Source organism: Apteryx mantelli, chromosome 6 (assembly GCF_036417845.1).
Source record: "Apteryx mantelli isolate bAptMan1 chromosome 6, bAptMan1.hap1, whole genome shotgun sequence".
Classification (NCBI taxonomy): Eukaryota; Metazoa; Chordata; class Aves; order Apterygiformes; family Apterygidae; genus Apteryx; species Apteryx mantelli.
The window spans coordinates 16,803,311-16,822,092 of NC_089983.1; the positions used below are offsets into that span (position 1 = coordinate 16,803,311).

Consider the following 18,782-nt stretch of genomic DNA (forward strand, 5'->3'; position numbering starts at 1 on the left):
GTGCACTGTGGCCCCTAGAGCATCCTGAGGAGTCTGCTTTGCCTTAGGTTGTCCACTCTGGACTTTTTTCGCTAAAAGCTAATGTTTGGATGCAAACTGCTGCAGCTTATTTGTATAATTACCTTGCAGAACTTTGCTTAGAAGAATTCATTTTAGTTTGTCACTCATGTTGCAATAAGAATGCTCCCAGTAGAGGAGAAATGTTTATACCAGTGTAAATTTATTTGCATAAATAGTGCTAATTTCCCAGGGAGATTTTCAAGAGGACCCTCCCTTCCCCTCAGCTGCCTCAGCTGAGCTGGAGGAAACCGTGGGCTCTGGATTATGGCTGTGCCTAATAAGAATGTGTAGCCTAGGATCTTATCCTAAGTCCCAAGCTGATACAAGTACTTGATCAAGTCTGAGTCCCATTGAATTCAACAAGTTGTAAGCACATATTTGAAGTTAAATCCAAGCATTAAAAGCTTTTCTAAATAGGAACATGCTTTATCGAAAATGAAAAAATTAGCTGGGAATTTTGTGTACAGTAAAAGCCACAAGGGGGCAGAATGTTTTCAAAAATGACAAGGTTTTGTTAATTACAAAATATAAATGTTTTAATTTGGGGGAGGGAGGAGGTAGAGGAAAAGGGTTCCTTTACAGTTTGGTTTCTTTTGGAATTAAGAGCAAGTTTAGGGATGTATGAGAATTTCTGGGGCACAATCTATATTTGGAAATGATAAAAAGTAGTGTGTCAGGTTATTTTATCTGTTAACTAATGGTGTTTTAGGGCATTGCTGGTGTTTGTCCTTCTCCATACAAGCCACAATTTGAGACTAATTTTAAGAGTGCAGTAGAGTCAGTGCATGCTGACTCTATCTGATAAGAATGTCTGATATAAAATACTGGAAAAGTAAAAATAAAGCAGTTAAAATTATAAAGACCAATATCTTTGTTTTTGCAGAGACCAGATTCTCAGCTATAATCTTGGCAGAAGGCTCCCAGCTGATCATGTAAGTGGATATCTGCAGTTCAAAGTGGAAATCACATCTTCTGTTCATGAAGGTGAGAATTTGTCAGTGATCTGGATCTTTAGATAGTTGTATAGAGAGAATTTCTATGGTATTTCTCTTTCTAGGATTTTCTATGATAAGTAATTCTCAATTGTGTACAGTGCCTATGTTACAGATTTTTCTAGCGGGAGTCAAATTTTAGGTATTTCAAGTCCTTCTTTGGAGATGCTATTGTTAAAATATCAATACTTATCCTATTGTTCTTCTGTTTTATTATAGTTATATTTTAAATGGATGTATTCTCATTTTATGAGGCAGATAAGTTAATCTGATTCATTGTTTCTGATCACACTGTGGCACATACGATGGCTACCTTCAGCTGAAATAAACAGTTGCAAGTGAGGTTCCACTCGTGCTCTCCTCCTCTGCTAGCGTACATGCAGATCACCCTGTCATTTCCCCTTTTACAGGACTCTGTCCTGCTCAGAACTGAGAATATCTGTTACAGTTAGAAGAATACATGCTTCCATTAAGCCATTCTTTTATTTCCCTTTTTTTCCTGTCCTGAAGGCAAGTAGCAGAACATTGCTAGTACAGTTGCATGTGTATGACATAATGTATGTCTATTTAGGCCTATATGTGCTTAAATTCTACTTCATTAGACTTGGTAAAATCTTTCTGGTAGTGAAATATTGCCCTATCTTTTAACTTTATAAAACCATCCCTGCCTTGTTTGTAGCTATGTGGGTCCTGTATCTCATTAATTTTTGCTCTGTCACCATTAAAAACACTCTTGTATTAAGATCTGTTTGTTGCCAGCCATTCCAGTTTAGTGATTTCATTTTTAAATTTCTTGCACAAATGTACAGGCACTTATAGCTGGATTATTCAACTCTGTGCTGTTTAATTCCCATGTGGGGAATTATCATCTCATCTCTCAAATGAGATGGCTCGCTTTCATTTTCCCTTTTATATTTATTGCTGTAACATACTTAATACAGAATAATGTTTTTTTAGGTAGATTCCCGTTCTTTACAGTGAAAAAGTCCTATAAACTAACTTAAAACAAATGTGGGTAGAGTTTGATATCTGTATACAATTTGTGATTCCTCATGTCATCTCAGATGTTGGTTTGCATGTTGCTGAGGACATAATGACAAATGGCATTAGTGTCTGCCTTTGTGTAAATCCTGCTTTTGAAAACAAGAGATGTGCTGTAAAAAACTGGTTCCTTGATTGTGGAGTTGACTTTACAGACAGTTTTGCAAGATGCTGGACAATGCTGTGCCATTTGAAAGCAGGATGGGAATCCTTTACAGTGATAATTCGCAACTTCCTTTATCCTACAAGATAGTATAGACTTATATAGAGAAAGTTCTGTCATTGTTGTAGATGCCTGCATTGATATAATTGTATTTTCTTCGCTTAGCTGTCTGATTGAAGTAAGCAGACATCTTGAAAGATGTGTATTTTTATATCACTCCTGTGATTCAAAGAAAATGGAATTAATTGTCTGTAACTACATCATGTGTTTCATGTTTGGTCTTTGTATGTTTCTCTGCAGATGCTTCACCAGAAACAGTGGGCACTTTGCTGGGAGTGAACTCTGTCAATGGAGACTTGGGGAGCCCCTCTGATGATGAGGACATGCCAGCAGGACATCACGATACATCTACAGTGTGTTCCAATGGGCCAGTCCTTGAGGAATCTTCTGGAGAAGCAATTCCCAAACACCCTTTAAGGACTAGTACAATTCTGGAAACAGACCAGGATGAGTTAACCTCCACTGCTTCAAGATCATCACCTACCAGAGGTCGTCAGGACTCTCTGAATGACTATCTGGATGCAATAGAACACAATAATCATCCCAGACCTGGGACATCTGCCTGTGGTGAGCGTCCCCTTGGGGCCTCCCCAAAACTGAGGAGTAGCTTCCCTACTGACACAAGACTTAATGCTATGCTTCACATTGACTCGGATGAAGAAGAGCATGAGCTACATCAAGACCTGGGTTTTCCATCCTCCTTGGAAGATGATGGTGGTTTAGTGATGCTTAATGGTGCTACAAGAAGTGTTGAAAGAAATGGTTCAAGTTACTTGTCAGATCAGGTAATGCAAGGGCCTGCAGAGAATGAAAATGCTTCAGCCTCTGAAGCTCCTTTGCAATCAACTGATGACCAGCAAGAGACTCTCCAAGAGCTTCCACCATCACAGGTGACAGGAGGTGAAAGCCCACAAGGCTCTCAAAGTGAAACACCAGCAGAACAGGCTGGCAGTGAGTTATGTGCTGCTCAGGAGGCAGAGCAGCCTCCTAGCAGTGTGGACTCAGGAGCTGCTGCTGCTGCTGCTGCTGGGAGCAGAAGAGGTGCTAGTGAAACAGAATCCATTGATCAAGGGTCTGAACCTTCCCAGGTGTCATCAGAAACTGAGCAGAGTGATCCTGCTCGCACAGAAAGTGTCAGTGAGGCTAGTACCAGGCCAGAAGGGGAGAGTGATGTGGAAGGGGCAGACAGCTCTTGCAATGAAAGTGCAACCATGCGACGTTCCTCAGTTGAAATGCGGTGTTCTTCTTTTGAAAGTGCCAGGTCTCCGGAGACTCCAGCCTTTTCTTCTCAGGAAGAGGAAGAGGCAGCTTGTGCCACTGATGTGGCTAGAATTGAGCCTGTTGCTGAAACACAGGACTCTACAAGTACTTCTGGCTCTTTACCTGCAGTACAGGTCCCTCAGGAGGAGGTACAGGAGGCTGAAGCAGGTGAATTGCAAGACCAAGAGGAAGCAGAAGAAATTTGGCAAAGAAGAAGTAGCCTGCAGGCGGCAGCTGCCAATAGCCAGTCTCAAGATGAAGAAACTGAAGGAGCCCAAGCAGCTTGTGAGGGTGCCACAGCAGAGGTTGAAGGAGCTACTGGAGGTAATATCTGCAGGAGGCACGGTCTGAAGTTGCCTGTCCTTTCTGCAGCCATTGAAAATTATTTAAAAAATGAACAACTGAAAATAAAAATCTTAATCTCTCAATTCTCATTATCTTTCAAGATTTTTTTGTTCCCTTGAGGTTTATTTCTTTATTCAAGAGGCTCTGAGGGATTTTAAAATGAAGAAAAAGTTCTTTTTTCAAAACCAAAATATCCAGGATATGTTTATTTTGAAATTGGAAAAATTTAATTTTTGAGAGAGTAGTGATAAGGGTGAAGAATTCTGCAGTATTACCCTGTTGGTTAATCAAAAAGGTAACAAGGGAAAAACAAAGTGTGGAAACTATGAAATACAAATGAATTTATATTTTCTTTGGACTGTTTATGAGGTGAAAAAAATACACGTATATTTTAGCAAACAACCACAAGGATAATTAAAAAAAATCAGTTTTTGGTTGCACTTCAGGCTGATTAGCCTATATTTTCCAGTTCCTCATCTGTATAGACACATCCTAGTGCAGTTGGAACCATGAGGGGAGAGGAATGCATTACTCATGTTAACTATATTAAAATGTTCACCAGTTGTAAAATTATTTTATCACTTGAGAATTTTGTGTGTCATTAAGTTCATTGAAAATAGAAATGTGTCCACAATAGATCATTCCCAAGTGCGTTTCACAATGGATTCATTCACTCCCTTTCTTTGAGTGGAGGGATTGAGGTGGATGTCATCAAGTGGGTGCAATCAAGTAGGATTGTTAGATGCATCTTGTTGATAATGTTTCTGAAGTTTGGGATCTTTTCCCTGTCTTTTGAAGTTCATTCTGTTCTGGATATGTTTATAGTAAATAATCTCTACCATAAAGGTTTATTGAAATTAAATAAATATTCCTGAAGAGCAAATTATTTTTTCAGTTTTGAGAGTACTAAATTGCACCAGAAATCTCAGGGAACAATAGTACATACTCTGTTAAAAAAAAAAAAAAAAAAAAAAGTACAAAATAAAATTCTACACCTGCTTATATCATGGAAATATTGGGCAGATCTTATTGCCTATTATTATATCCAGAGGGGCTGTGGGTGCAACATATCTATACTATCAGCCTACTTGGTGTGTGTTTTATGAAGCAAAGTGTAAATTTTTCTAGTGAAATTACTTATTAACTTAGTTTGAGAAACACTGTTTAGTTCTCTACTGGTTATAAGCTTTTATTGGGCGGGGGGAATTTACGTCTTTTTATTTCTTTCCTTCATAACAGGTCTTTGATTTAGAAAGAATAATTTTGGTATACCTTATTAAAATACTGTCAATATATTCCTTTACATGATCTTGTAGACATTAAGGGGCCTTTTTCGTAGGTGTCAGATTGCATCATGTTTTGCAGATCAGCGTAGCTGCAGCAAGGAAGGTCCGTGGATTTTCACCTTTGAGTCTTGCAGCAGGTTTCTGCGGTGACCAGCCAGAGCTTTATCACTTGCTGGGCCATGGCTCAGGCACACACTGCTGTTCTGTGCCCCAGTTTCCCTTGGTCATTGGGGGTTGCAGCATGCCCCAAGAGGTGACAGTTTCAGGACTACGGTTGCAGAGCATGCTGGAGAAAACATTTGCCCTAAACTGTAGACATAACTTATTTTGCCTGAAAAGCCAGATGAGTATTAGGAGTATCCTAAAATGTGATACAGAAGCTTTAACACCTCTTATTCACTTTAGAGAGAACTCTGGGGGCTTTCTCGTATTGACTGAAAAATAATTCATGGGCATTTTGATTCTAGGTGCTCAAGCCAATGGCCATCAGCCCTTGAGGTCGCTGCCTTCGGTACGTCAGGATGTTAGCCGGTACCAGAGAGTGGATGAGGCTCTACCACCAAGTGAGGTTCTTCATACTTTAATTGGGGGATAGGCTGCTTAGATCTCATTACTGAGTTCTCATTACTTTTTTTTTTTTTAATGTGAGAACTGAAAATGAGAAACTGAGTAGCTCTAAGTGAGGAATGATGATTAAGTCTAGGGTTGTTTTGCAGAAGGCATTGTGCTCTGTCTGCAAACTCTCAGGATGTGTTATGATAATTACACCTGATGTATACAGACTTGCTAAGCGAAACTTGCTGAGAAGTAGGAAAGAATGATGCTGCCTTTTCAGCATGCAGTACACATGGGTAAGGAGGTGAGGTGATACGCTGTATGAGGCACTCTGAAAGCTATCAATGCTTCATATATGATGATGATCTACAAAGAAATGTGTAATGTCTTTCAGTCTCCTTTCCACAGATTAGATGAAAGGTGTCTGTGTTACTTGCCCTTTTTTTCTGAGACAGAGTCAAGACTTTTTGAGTATAAAATAAACCTGGGTATTAAGCAATTGTTGCATGCTCCTAATTTGGCTGAGAAATTGTCATTTCCCATTTCTCTAGTACATATGGAAAATATATCATTCCCAACTGTTGGACAGATGCCCTAGGCTAAATCTGGAGCAATGATACTCTAATCAGTATAAGATATTTAACGAAAGGACCAAAAAAACCCCCAAAAACTGCACAGTCAGTAGAGAAATATTATGTTTAAAAAATTCCTAAGTGGACCCATTATCAGTTTCCGTTAGTCTAGCCTATACCATTCCTAATTTAATGTACATTATTGCATTAGGAACAAATAATGGTTTTGAAGGCTGTGATCATTAGCAGAAGGAAACGCAATGAGTGAAATTCAGACACATTGAAGTCAGTGGCAAAGCTGTATTATTTTAAAGGAGTCAGAAATTCAGATATTTAATGTAAAATGAATATATTCCAGTTTTGCTGTGTGGAATGGGATTGTGTTTAATTTGTAATTAGAGAAGGTAATTGTAAGGAGCTTGATATCAGAACACAGATATAACTATGTATTGAAATGCCAGGGTGATGAGAAGATTTAACTTCCTGCTCTTTTCATAATAATCAGTGTACATAACAACTTAGACCTGTCCACAGATGCCAAAGTTAATTAACTACCACCTCAGTAAACTAGTATTGCTTTTTACAATATTGTGCCTGGGAGAAATATACTTCATTTGTATTTTTATCACTTTTCATACTGAAAAAGGCAGAATATTTTGGGAAATGCTCAGAGATCAGGTGTAATAAACTAGAAATGCATACAGATAGCTTTTATAGGGCAGTGCTTTATGCATGGATTGCCTTTTTGATTTCAAAAGCAAACTATGCACTATAATAACTACTTGGAAGAAGTCTTGGAATGTTAATCAAAAAGATTTGGCTGTGTGGTGTGCTAACATTTCTGTCATTTACTGGGATCTTGCACAGTCACACATGGGCATGTATATACGCATACACCCCTATAAAATCAAAGCCAAATGCCATGTTTATGTAGACCGTTCATATGCTAATGTGAATAAAATCTTAAATACTAATTGTTGCCTAGATTTGGTTTTTCTCTCTTTAACTCTGCTTTGGATATGTAACAATTTCAGTAGTGTAACTCAAAATCATATTCTGAATGTTTTCTCTATAGACAGTAATTTCTTCATAATCTAGATTGCATTGTATTTGTTGTTTCATCAGAATCTGAAACAGAGAAAGAAAGGTAGGCTTATTTCTTTCAGTTGCGCGTAGGTTAAGTTAAAGAACATGAGGAAGAACTGAAATATTCATCTAGTATGTCCACCTACAACATGCGACTTCACAGCATGCAACTTTATGCTGTAATTGCTACATTCCTAGGAAAAGATCAGCAGATCATAGCGGCTTGACTGAACAACCTTGATTAATTACAGTTTTGCAATTCATCACTTTCAAGTTTTTGAAAATGAGGTTCTTTGTAATACATTTGACTAACGATGATTTGACTAACGGAAGATAATCCTTGTCCATCACAGCACTGATGTGGGTGCTCAACTTGAGAAATCATTGCTCAAGTGTTTAAACTTGTGTGTTTAACGTTGAATGAACACAAAAATGCTTTTCTGGGTCAAGATCACATCACAGAAATGGTGACTGTATATCAGAATTTGAAGTATAATCACCACAAGGGAAATCTCAACAAATATACAATGTCTTAGGGTTTCACATCAACAAAATAATGAATTCACAAATTTAAACTTTTTCTATTTTTTCTATTTACAAAAGACTTTTTTTTTTTTTTTTTTTTTTTTTTTTACAATGGACAATTCTATACTTGGCCAGAATACTGCTGGTTTATTACAAGTGCTGGTTAAATGTTTTGAGTGAGTATTTTTACTTCACCAGAAGATGCCACTCTCTTCATTTCAGCAGAAGATGCTGCTTTTTGGAAATGGGAGCTTTGCACAGGAACACCTATTTCAATCTTTATTTTCTTTGAGAAAAAAATTGGAAACAGTTTTCAGAGAATGTTGAAACATTGAAAATTTTGCTTTTATTGAGATAAAAATGAAATGTTTTTGTTTGGAATAACTTTGAAATGTGTTATATTTTGAATAGCAAATGGAGTGATCAAACCATAACCTTGACATCGATATAATTTTGTTTATTTTGAATTTTTATTTTTAATTGACAGTAGATTTCAAAATTTTGGACTTTTGTCCAGATTTGGAGAAAGAAGACATCAAAATATCTTTTTTCCCCAAGGGCACTGAAATTTGTTCCTTTAAAGAGTTCTCTTTGTTGCTATTTTGAGCTGTGCTTTTTATTTTTTTCCTCTGGGTTTACTTTCCTGCATAGCTCTTGTATGCACTAATAAAGCTCTAGACACTAGTAAACTGTTTTAATTGTACATCATAAAGATAGAAGAGTAATTTGCATTATGGCCAGCTAAAATATGCAGCTGTCCTGCAGGGATGACACATTCAGTTTATTTCAAAACTTGCCTTTCTGCCCTCTTGGTGACTCAGCTCAGGCCCCACGGTGCAATGCAGTGAGCCACTTAGCTGCCTCCAAGAGTTGACAGAAGTCAGAATACGCACACAATAACGAAGCCTGAGGTTTTAAGGCTGTCAGTATTAAATGCTTCGCAGTAGAATTATTTAGTTCTGCTTCTCTCCTGTCGAGATATTTTTATACCCTGTTTCCTTGAGGAACAGCAGTCATTTAGAGTTGGTTGCTAGCCAGTGGTCTTTTAAATTGTTGTGACTGATGTTTTCACCTAGACATGAATATAGAAAGTCTCTTCTAGAAAACTTTTGAGTTCTTAAAGGTAGTTTTTCAGCTGACATCCTAAAGGATTTGCATGTTTTCTGCAGTTGCTCATGTTCAAGAATCAGATCCTGTCTGATCAGGTTGTTTTATAGAAAATACTCTTTTTAGCCCCCAGCCATGATCGGTGCCCTGGTATCTTGCTCATTATATAGCTAACTAGGACGACAGTGCTTGTGGCCCAGATTGCTTACAAACTAATGCTTAGGTGCTGCGTGCACCTGGTTTCCACCGAGCACTGAAAAGCCAGAGAGGTGGTTGGGACGTGGTGCCAGTGCCTTGGTTTCTGCTCGATGGTTGCTCCTGCCATGGCGCCAGTGCCTACTGTCTCCATGGGACCATCTCGTTGCTCAGGAGGCTGTCGTGCAACCCAGTCTGCAAAGATACCAAATGGTGGCTACGAAAAAGCGGGTGCAGGCGGTGTGTCATGGTCAGCTTTACTGACTTCTGCAGCAATTCGCTAATGCTAAGGAACTCCTGGCCAGGGCAGAAGGGCAATTTTTACTCTGCTCTGTGAGAAAGGGCCAGAGAACCTGTGTGATATGGACAGAGAAAGATTATTTGACTCAGGCGATCTCATGCTGCTGTCTTTTCCTTCTGCCTGGCTGTACGTAGGGTGCTATTAATAAACACAGTGGTATTTCTCAGCAGTTATGGTACCAAGATGTCATGTTCTGGTCTTTCTTAAGACGCTGTAGTTGCAGGAGATCAAAGAATGTAATGGTTAATGCTAGACTTCTAATATTATCTGTACTTTGTTTTTCAAAACTGGTGGACACCATTATAGCTACCACTTGCAATTTGAATTTGAAAAGGTCGAATTTGCTATGTTTGCAGAAGCTGCAATTCTAGAATGTGCATTTAGTATATGAAAGTGTATGATCATTAAAATTTTCTATCTTCTTTGACAGATCTGCTTACCTTTAAAGTAGGTACATGCAGCATCTAAGAGAAGCACTGGAATCTGTTTTATTATTGTTACTGTTAGCTGAGAAAAACAATGGCAAGTGTAAAGCTTTGCAAGTTTTTTGGTATTTAGCCATTGGCCTTCTGCACTGGGATAAGCCTCAGAGATTGTCTTGGCATAATTTAGGCCAAGAGAATAAAACCAAGTATCCTGAATTGTTTTTTCTAGGACAATCACTGCTTGGTGGGGGATCATTTCTATTTATTTCTATATTCTATTAGATGTGTATTCCATAGAAACTACCTGTGATGGGGGATTTGATTTATGGGATAAAATCAGGGAAAAGCAGTGTTTCTTAACTCTTCAGTGAGAAAGTTCTGTGCTGAAATCATCCTCTAGAAGAGAAATAGAAACCTGGAACCGTAGATTCAGTTACAAAAGCAACAAAGCTAAAAACGTAAATATATAAGCCCCAACCCCTCTGTGGTTCACAGTATTTTATTGCTATTCAGACTGGGAGGCTCGAATTGACAGCCATGGACGGATTTTTTATGTGGACCACGTGAACAGGACAACAACGTGGCAGCGACCCACAGCCCCCCCAGCCCCGCAGATTCTCCAGAGGTCAAATTCCATCCAGCAAATGGAACAGCTGAATCGCCGGTAAGATTTACTGTTGTTGCTTGTGAATTGTGTGGTTACAAAACTATGTTCCCCATTGTACAATTGAGTATGCAGACTGGGTCCCAGTTGCTACTGCAGCTGGCCATATGTATTTTTGAGTCTGTCCTTTTTAGTTTGCATGTTGGCTTCTAAAGTGTTCTTATTCCACCTGTGTTCAACAGCTATGTGGCTAACAAAAACTGATAATGGTTGTCAGAAATTCAGACCACAAAAGGCTATTAATGCAGAAATTAGGGAGATTAATGTATATTAACCTATATGGGAGAAAAGAGTTAGGCAAGCCTAACTTCATTATTAGAGTCCCCTGGAGCCAGAATTGGATCATAGGTACCATACACTATATATATAAAGTCCAGTCTTCCAACCCTAGGTACCAGAGCATCCGAAGAACAATGACTAATGACAGGCCTGAAGAGCACACAAATGCCATGGATGGAGCTGGAGAGGAAACAGACTTTCACCATTCTAATGCAGGTAAAAAAAAAATTTTTCCCACTCTGAAGGGAGCACTCAACTTGTGGATGGTTTAGTGAGAATGATGTAAGGCAGAACCTACTTTCAGCTCCTGAAAATCTGTGTCACTGTTTGCTTTCATTGCTGTCTAACTTTTGAAGATTATGGCTCAGCCTGTTTGAGATGCTGAAGGGATGAACGTGAGATTTGGAGCTTTTTTCTGTCAGTATCTGACTGGGTGAAAATATAGGCAGGACAGTTGCAGAGGAGGAGTATAAAAATTGTGCGGTCTGGGCTACAGATGTTTTGAATCTGCTATTGCATTTCGGAGTTGTAGAATATAGGACTAGAAAAGACTTTGGGCAGTCATCTGTTTTATCTCCTTGCTGTACGTATGGTTTAGGTATAGCTCATCCTATTGGGAAATGTTGTCTAACCTGTCCTTAAATTGAAATCTCCTTTTCCTTCTTTGTGCATCCAAATAATTCACATTCTTTAACCCCATTAGTCAATCTACTATCCTTTCTCTTAAAAGGTATTCTTAAATCTATTCCTTCCTGTTTTTTCCTCATGTGTTATGTCTTCAGATCTCTGATTATTTTGTTGGTCTACCCAGGACAGTCTTCAGTTGGTCCACAGCTCCTGAAGGATATTTCAGAAAATTAAATAAAGCTACAGCTGTATTGCACTGAGGAGACTGTAAATTTTACTTCATGTGTCTTATGTACAACACTCTTTCTTACACATTCCTATATAATTATTACTTTTTTTTCTGATAGTTTGACACTAATTATAAGTGTTCAGTCTTTGATCCACTAAAATCAGGCTCAGACCCTTTTGTACAGTTCTTCACCTTAGATGTCTGTTTTTCATCTTGTGTTTGTGCAGTTGATTATCCGTACCTGCATGCAGGTCTTTGCACTTTTCTAGTTTGTCACTATGGTTTTGAATATTAATCCTACCCTCCAAGTGCTTCAGCTTCTTCTACTTGGTATCATCTGCACATTTTGTCGTCTTTATCCATTTGTTAATGAGAATGCAGAAATTGGAGCAGACCTAGGTAGGTCTCAGTGGAACAGCATTTGGTGTACCCTTTCTATTTGGCAGGAATAACTCATAACTACTATTCAGTGCAGTTTCACAAACTGCTGCATACCTCTATCCCGGTAGTTTCATCTATTTAGATAATTTTCTCCCCCAGCATGATTATGAGAATATCAGGTAAAACAGCATTAAAGGCCTTATTAATACCAAAATGTATGGCCTTCTGACCACTTCCCACAGTAGAAGAGAATTATATTAGTTTGCTATGATTTATTCTTCAGAAAACCTGATTTTTTTTTTTTTGTTTTTCTACCTTTCTGTCTTCTGAGTGCATTAAATAGTTTGATAATTTGTTTGTGTCTGTGTGGGAACAGAATATATGCTGACTTGTCTTTAGTTTCCTTCATCTTTCTTTTACCTATTCTTAAAGATAGATGTAATATTTATCCTTTTCAGATCTCAGAAATAACCATTGATCTCTCTGAGATGGTTTCGCCTAGTTTCATAAGTATTCTAGAGTATACTTTGTCAGGCCCAAAGGGTTTGAAAATCTCTGATTTACACAACAGTCTTTAACTTGCTCTTTACCTATTCTAGCCTGAGTTCTCTTTCTTCTCTTGCTGTTTAGTTGTTGTGGTTGTCTGATCAGTGTTAACCTTTTGAATGAAGATATAAGGGGAAAAAATTTTTTTTCTTTTTTTATTAAATGAGTTCAGCCTCATTACTACTTTTTTCTCTTGCTAAGCAGTTCTTTCTGTGGTCACCTTCTTACCACTAACTTACTAATATATGTATAAAGGTAATTTGTTACCCATCCAGTCCTTTGTGTAGTCAAGTCTTGTTCTGTGATTTGACTTTGTCTCCAGGTTCTCTTGATATTCTCTTATAACCCTCCTTCCTAAGTTAACCTCATACCCATGCAATGCTACTCTTTCTTGAGTTTCGAGTCACTGAAGGACTTGTGATCAGACTAAACCCTTATCAGCACGTTCAGCTGAATAAGGCTCTCATAAATCAAATTCAGAAGCCTCTAAACTGCTGGACAAACCTATCTGAAGACATAGTCTGGTTTCCAGGTTACCCAGACTATGATAGTGGAGCTATCTGCAGCATGCCACAGCTTCTTTCCAAAGCAGGGTGTGAGAAGTGATTGGTATATAGAGCTGGAATGCAACTGCAACACATGCCTGCTCCCAGGAGCTGCAAGACACTCCCAGCCCGAGAATTCAGGCAGAGCTTCAGGGCTCTGTATGCTCTATCACTGTCACTCCGTAGACATGCTGCATATGGGAGGTTTGGGGGCTGTATCATAGGAGAAGTGGCTCTAAAAATCCTCTTTTTCATTTACTTTTCTTCATTATTCTTCCATTTTCTGATTTTGTTTAATGCTTAGAATGTCATTCATCTCAAATAGCATACTTACTTCCCCCATCCCACTTTTTTCTATCATCTTTACCAATCCATGTTTAACATTTCACTCTTCTTTCTCTGTTTTCTTTTTTTTTTCTTTTTCATTCTCTTTTTTCCATCAGGTTAGAGACTAATTCACAGTCTCTCTTTTCCTTTCTCTTTCTCTGCCTGTGGATTATTGTTTTGTTATATCCATGGTAGCTGTGTTCTACATAATTAATGCTCATTTGGCATTAATTAATAGTGAGACTGAAGCTGATGGAGAAACATACAAATACTGTGATATGTAAAATGCAGAACCTACGAAATGTAGAAGGTGGCATGCACTTTGGAGTAAAATCCCTGAACAGCTAGTCTGAATGTACAAATTTTTATTTACTTTAACAGATGCATCCAAATATCCTGTAGATTTTCATAGTTTGGTGGGATAGTTTTAACACTGTAGTGAATTTCACGCTTTTAATATAGTTTCAGTTCCTGATACTGTTGAAAAGTCAGTGCCCTTCAACAGTTGCTACGAGAGGACCCAAATATTTATTGAAAGTTGAAACAGAGGTACTCCTTGGCAACCCTTTTCTTACTTGTGTAAGCTGATTAAATACTGTATCAGGATCAGGGCTGTGTTGCTAGCAGTGATTTGCCTTTCTTAAAAGGAGGAAGGAAATACTTTTAAATGTGCAATGACTTTTATATGCATTGGTCAGCATTTAAAAATACTATTGTCTGTGTACAGCTACAATGCAGCAAGTACAGAGTTGCCACAGGTACCTTCTCACATTCTATGCACAGATGTGTTTGGTATCCCAAGTAATTAGGAATTAATTTATTTTTAATATTTGAAGACCAAAAGCAACGAATGAATGTTATTAAACTCATGAATCCTGTATTTTCAGGAACTTCAGTGCTATGTTAGAAGAATTTCCAATACACTTGTGGAGTATACTTAATAAGTCTGATATAAATGTATACCCAGTGATTTTCTTGCTTGTCTGATTGAAATCAGTATAGTTGTTTGCAATGATGTTTTGTTAACGATTATTACTGGAAGTCTTTGTCATTCACTTTGCTGTTAGATTTTCGAAGAGAGAATGTGCTGCCTCACTCTACCTCCAGGTCCAGACTTAGTTTATTGCTCCAGTCTCCCCCTGTGAAATTCCTGATCAGCCCCGAGTTCTTTACAGTGCTGCATTCAAACCCTGTGAGTACAGCATGCACAGACGAAAGCCTCTCTTATATATATGTGTGTGTGTGTGTGTGTGTGTGTTTATAAATATGGATGTCTTATATACAAAGATATTTCTGTGTTTGATACTAAGATATTTGGTGGTATATAGAGAGGCTGGCTGAATTAAAATGCTCATCAGCATTCCTTGCAGTTGATGGACTATCAGAGGTGTCCCAGCTGGTGTTACAGCTTCTACAGCTTTTATTTTTGACTCAGCTCTTCATCTTTCTTGTGATACTAAACTCTTCTGTTTCTTGAAGGAATGGCTTTCTTAACTGTCTGCTGCAGAGAGTCAGGGACAATTCTGAGAATGAAGGTGATAACTATTTTTTAAGGTCACTTTGCTGCTCATGAGATGTTTTGTACCCTCAAATTTGCCTGTTTTGTATCTAAATACATTAGAGATCATTGAATAAAAAGATATCTTAATATTTATTTTTTCCGTTTTTCCCTGTTCTTCAGTCTTCCTTCCTACATAGTTATTTGTTTCAACATCCATTTTCCTCTGCCATAGCAGGGTTTACAGTGTAAAAAGTTGTAGTGAAATGAGTAATATGTTATCTGCAAGCACACTTGTTAATAATTCAGTGTTTTTTAAACTACCGATCACTGGTAGTTTAGTTTTGATATGTATGTATGCTTGTGTGTTTCTGAATAATTCTACTTGGCCTGTACAGCTTTATATTTAATACGTAAAGTAGTGCAGAAGTAGCTAAGACCTCTGGCCAGGGGGAAGAGGGGAGGGCACAGAGAGAGTAGCGGCACAGCGCAGTAGGAGGGCCTGAGTCTTCGTCCCTGTCAGGACTCCACTGCTCATCCTGAGACACAGACCTGGTTTTGGGTTGGCTGTGGGTTTGGGGGTTGTTTTGGGTTGTGTTTTTTTTTTTTTTTTTTTTTTTGAGGAGGTTACTTTCCCTTTCTATTTAAAGTTTTCCCTATTCCTCTGTGCTCTCCTTTTAATCTCTTATTTTAATTTTATTAGATAAGCTACAAGTGGACATGCAATTATAATTTTTTTTTGATAAATCAATGGGTGGAAACAATATTTATGCAGATTTTTTGATGAGTTTGATAGGCACATACATGTGCCAGCAAAAAAACTTAGCATCTTTGTTGCTGTGTTCCGTGGCTGTGTTTGCCTACTTATTCCAGAATTTAGAGAATAGCTGTGAAATCTCTACTTTTTAAGCAATTTTAATGGTATAGAATGCCTCACAGTCCCAGTGACAAGAGTGTGGTAAGTGGAATCTGAAACGATGTTTCAAACTTTGTTGAAGTGATTCAGTAATGGAAGTTCATATATCTCAAGCAAGGAAAAAAAAAGGAAAGAAAAAAAAAAAAGAAAAATACTGCACTCATCTCAAAACCTCAGAACGAGGACAGATTTTTTCATACTGCTGTGGTTTAGTCAAAAGGATTTTTAAGGTTTTATAGATAATTAGGTTATTTTTTTACATTGGAAAGATTGCCTTTCATTAGTAACAAGAACAGATGATTCTTTTTAATGCAAAACAGGTCTGAAAGCATAAAGTATAATGGGAGGAATTTACTCAGAAAGTGCTTATTTTCTCTTTTTTCACATGACTGTCTACTTACCTACTTATCAGTGCCCCAGATCAGGATATCAGTAAAATGTATGCATCATTTTAAACATGTGGGCAGCCCCATTGACTTCAGTGCAACTACTTCTGGCTAAAATTCAACACCTTCCAAATTCAGTGGGTCTCTTTTTATTGCTGTGGTCATATTGATCACTCCCAGTTTCCTGAAAGCAATGTACCTGCTTTACTGCTTTCCTTGAATGGAACTTAAATTATTATCTATTTATCAGAATGTGTCCCATCACACAGATAGAACTGCTGGGCTGATGGCTTTTTTATGTCATATTTTATCTTGTAAAATTATTGACTTTTATTATGGATTTTTCAGAGTGCCTACCGCATGTTTACAAATAACACGTGTTTGAAGCACATGATCACCAAAGTCCGGCGGGACACCCACCACTTTGAACGCTACCAGCATAATCGTGATTTGGTGGGCTTCCTCAACATGTTTGCTAACAAGCAGCTGGAGCTACCGAGAGGCTGGGAAATGAAACATGACCATCAGGGCAAGGTAACTGGACTAGATGTGCAGCTCTTTGTTCAGTGTTTGATCTTGAATATTGCAATGTCAGAGCTGAGCTGGTTGCTCTTAACAAGAGCATAAGTGCATGTAGTTCTCCACCTGCGCAAGGTACACATCCTGTTCCCCTTCCTTTGCCCAACAAAGAACGGAATTTCTCATCTGTGCCAACAGAGTGTTATTTGAAAAGGGAAGGAGACTGATAAGTGAATATTAAACATTACAAGGAAGATTGCTAGAAAATCTTTAGTCTTTTTACTGTGAAATAAGTTGCTTTGATTCCCCTGGATGTTTAAAACTTCTTTTGAAAAGAAGAATTCTCTCTTCTGTAAATATAGGCAGTTCTGTGAAGTTCTTTGGAGTTTTGCCTGTGTACTTGGAAGAGAATTTAGATGTAAAGTTATTAAAGTATTTTCTATAGAATTTTGTTTGGATATTGCTGAGCAATTTGCTTCCTGTTTAATTGTTGATAATTGTCGAGCTTTTCCTTAGAGCTTTTTTTTTTCCCTTCTTCAGCCTCTTGAGTGGAATTTATTAGCATGCAATGTTTCCTTTTTTTTTTCTTCTTTAATAGCTACCAGTTTTCCCAGGTTAGTCCTCCATCCAAATGCTAAGTAGATCCACTGTCTTTCAGCTTCTGAGATGAGATGGATGAACTAAGACCGCGATAGCTCTAGGGATGGCCACTTTGCTTATGTGTTGGCTCACAGGAAAGAAACTGTGTGTAGCAAGTTTCATTAAATAGTAGAGATCTTGAATAGTTGCAAGCTGTGCTGGTTTTCAAAACAGATAATTATAGATCAGTGTAGAAGTTGTAAGAAAATATTTTAAAATAAAAAGACATTAACTGACAAATTAAGTTTTACATTGGGAATGTAATTTTAATGCAGCTTTAAACTAATGTAACTTTGCTATCTAGAATATGATTTTCTTTGCAGAAAATAGGAAGGTTAAAAATAGACCATGATTAGTATGTGAGGAAGAGATAAGGCTATCAGTTGTGTGAGAAGTCCTAATTAAGACTTTAGGCACATTAAGTCTGTCAGTTCTTATATTTATCAGTCTTGGTAGGCTTAGATGTGAATGTTCATATAAATAATGATCTTGATGCCTGAGAAGATTACGGACAAATTCTAAACTGAAGGGCTAGAAAATGTGCTTGAGGGTTGTTTTCTTGAATTTATTAACTTTGGAAAGCACTGTGTTTTTTCATTGTAAACAAGATTAGAGGTATGCAATTATAGTAACCTTGTTATTTGCCTCTCTCACTCTTTTCTGTTCTAAATCATCCTTTTCTGTTCGGTTCCTCGAGGCCCAGTTTTCTCCTGAAGAATACATTAATTTCAATTGACTTTAATAGGTGCTCCATAGAGAGAACTAAACCTCTAGATTTCTGGTGTGGTATTTGGTAACAGTTATGTTACAATAACATTGATAACCAAGAGGAATCACTGAATAAATCCCCTTGGGATTTCTTCACTTTGAATTATGCTCAGTATTGTTCATTCTCATTATGTTGAATTGTCTTTCTCAGAAGTAGCACTTGTGGCCAGTAGGAAAGCTTATTCAGCACACGAGAGAGATGATGGCCAGTAAATGATGAAGCCAGCATTTGATGAGACCAAACCAAAAGTGAACCTGCCTTTATCGAAGTGTAGGCTAAAAAGAGGCAAGTAGAAATTAGCCCTGCCACAATATATGATTATATCTCCTCTCCCTGGCTACTGAGGCTGCTGAGACAAGGTTTTCAGTTACTTTTCTGAGTTTATTGTAGTAGGATGTCCTTGCTCTTGCTCACAAGGAACGGTAATTGTCCTGACCCTTATGCAGCACTGAGAAGTAGTCAAGTCTCTAAGTTTTCATCTGCC

General features: G+C 37.9%; 1 protein-coding gene across 1 annotated transcript in view; it reads left to right on the top strand.

Moving 5' to 3' along the window:
• HECW2 (HECT, C2 and WW domain containing E3 ubiquitin protein ligase 2) overlaps positions 1 to 18,782 on the top strand; it is a 120,971-nt gene that overhangs the window by 59,972 nt on the left and 42,217 nt on the right. The window contains exons 7-13 of the mRNA XM_013952299.2: positions 944 to 1,044; positions 2,557 to 3,900; positions 5,675 to 5,770; positions 10,487 to 10,637; positions 11,029 to 11,132; positions 14,639 to 14,763; positions 16,720 to 16,905. Of these exons, the coding sequence (XP_013807753.1) occupies positions 944 to 1,044; positions 2,557 to 3,900; positions 5,675 to 5,770; positions 10,487 to 10,637; positions 11,029 to 11,132; positions 14,639 to 14,763; positions 16,720 to 16,905 (2,107 nt within the window). The remainder of the gene's footprint in view (positions 1 to 943; positions 1,045 to 2,556; positions 3,901 to 5,674; positions 5,771 to 10,486; positions 10,638 to 11,028; positions 11,133 to 14,638; positions 14,764 to 16,719; positions 16,906 to 18,782) is intronic.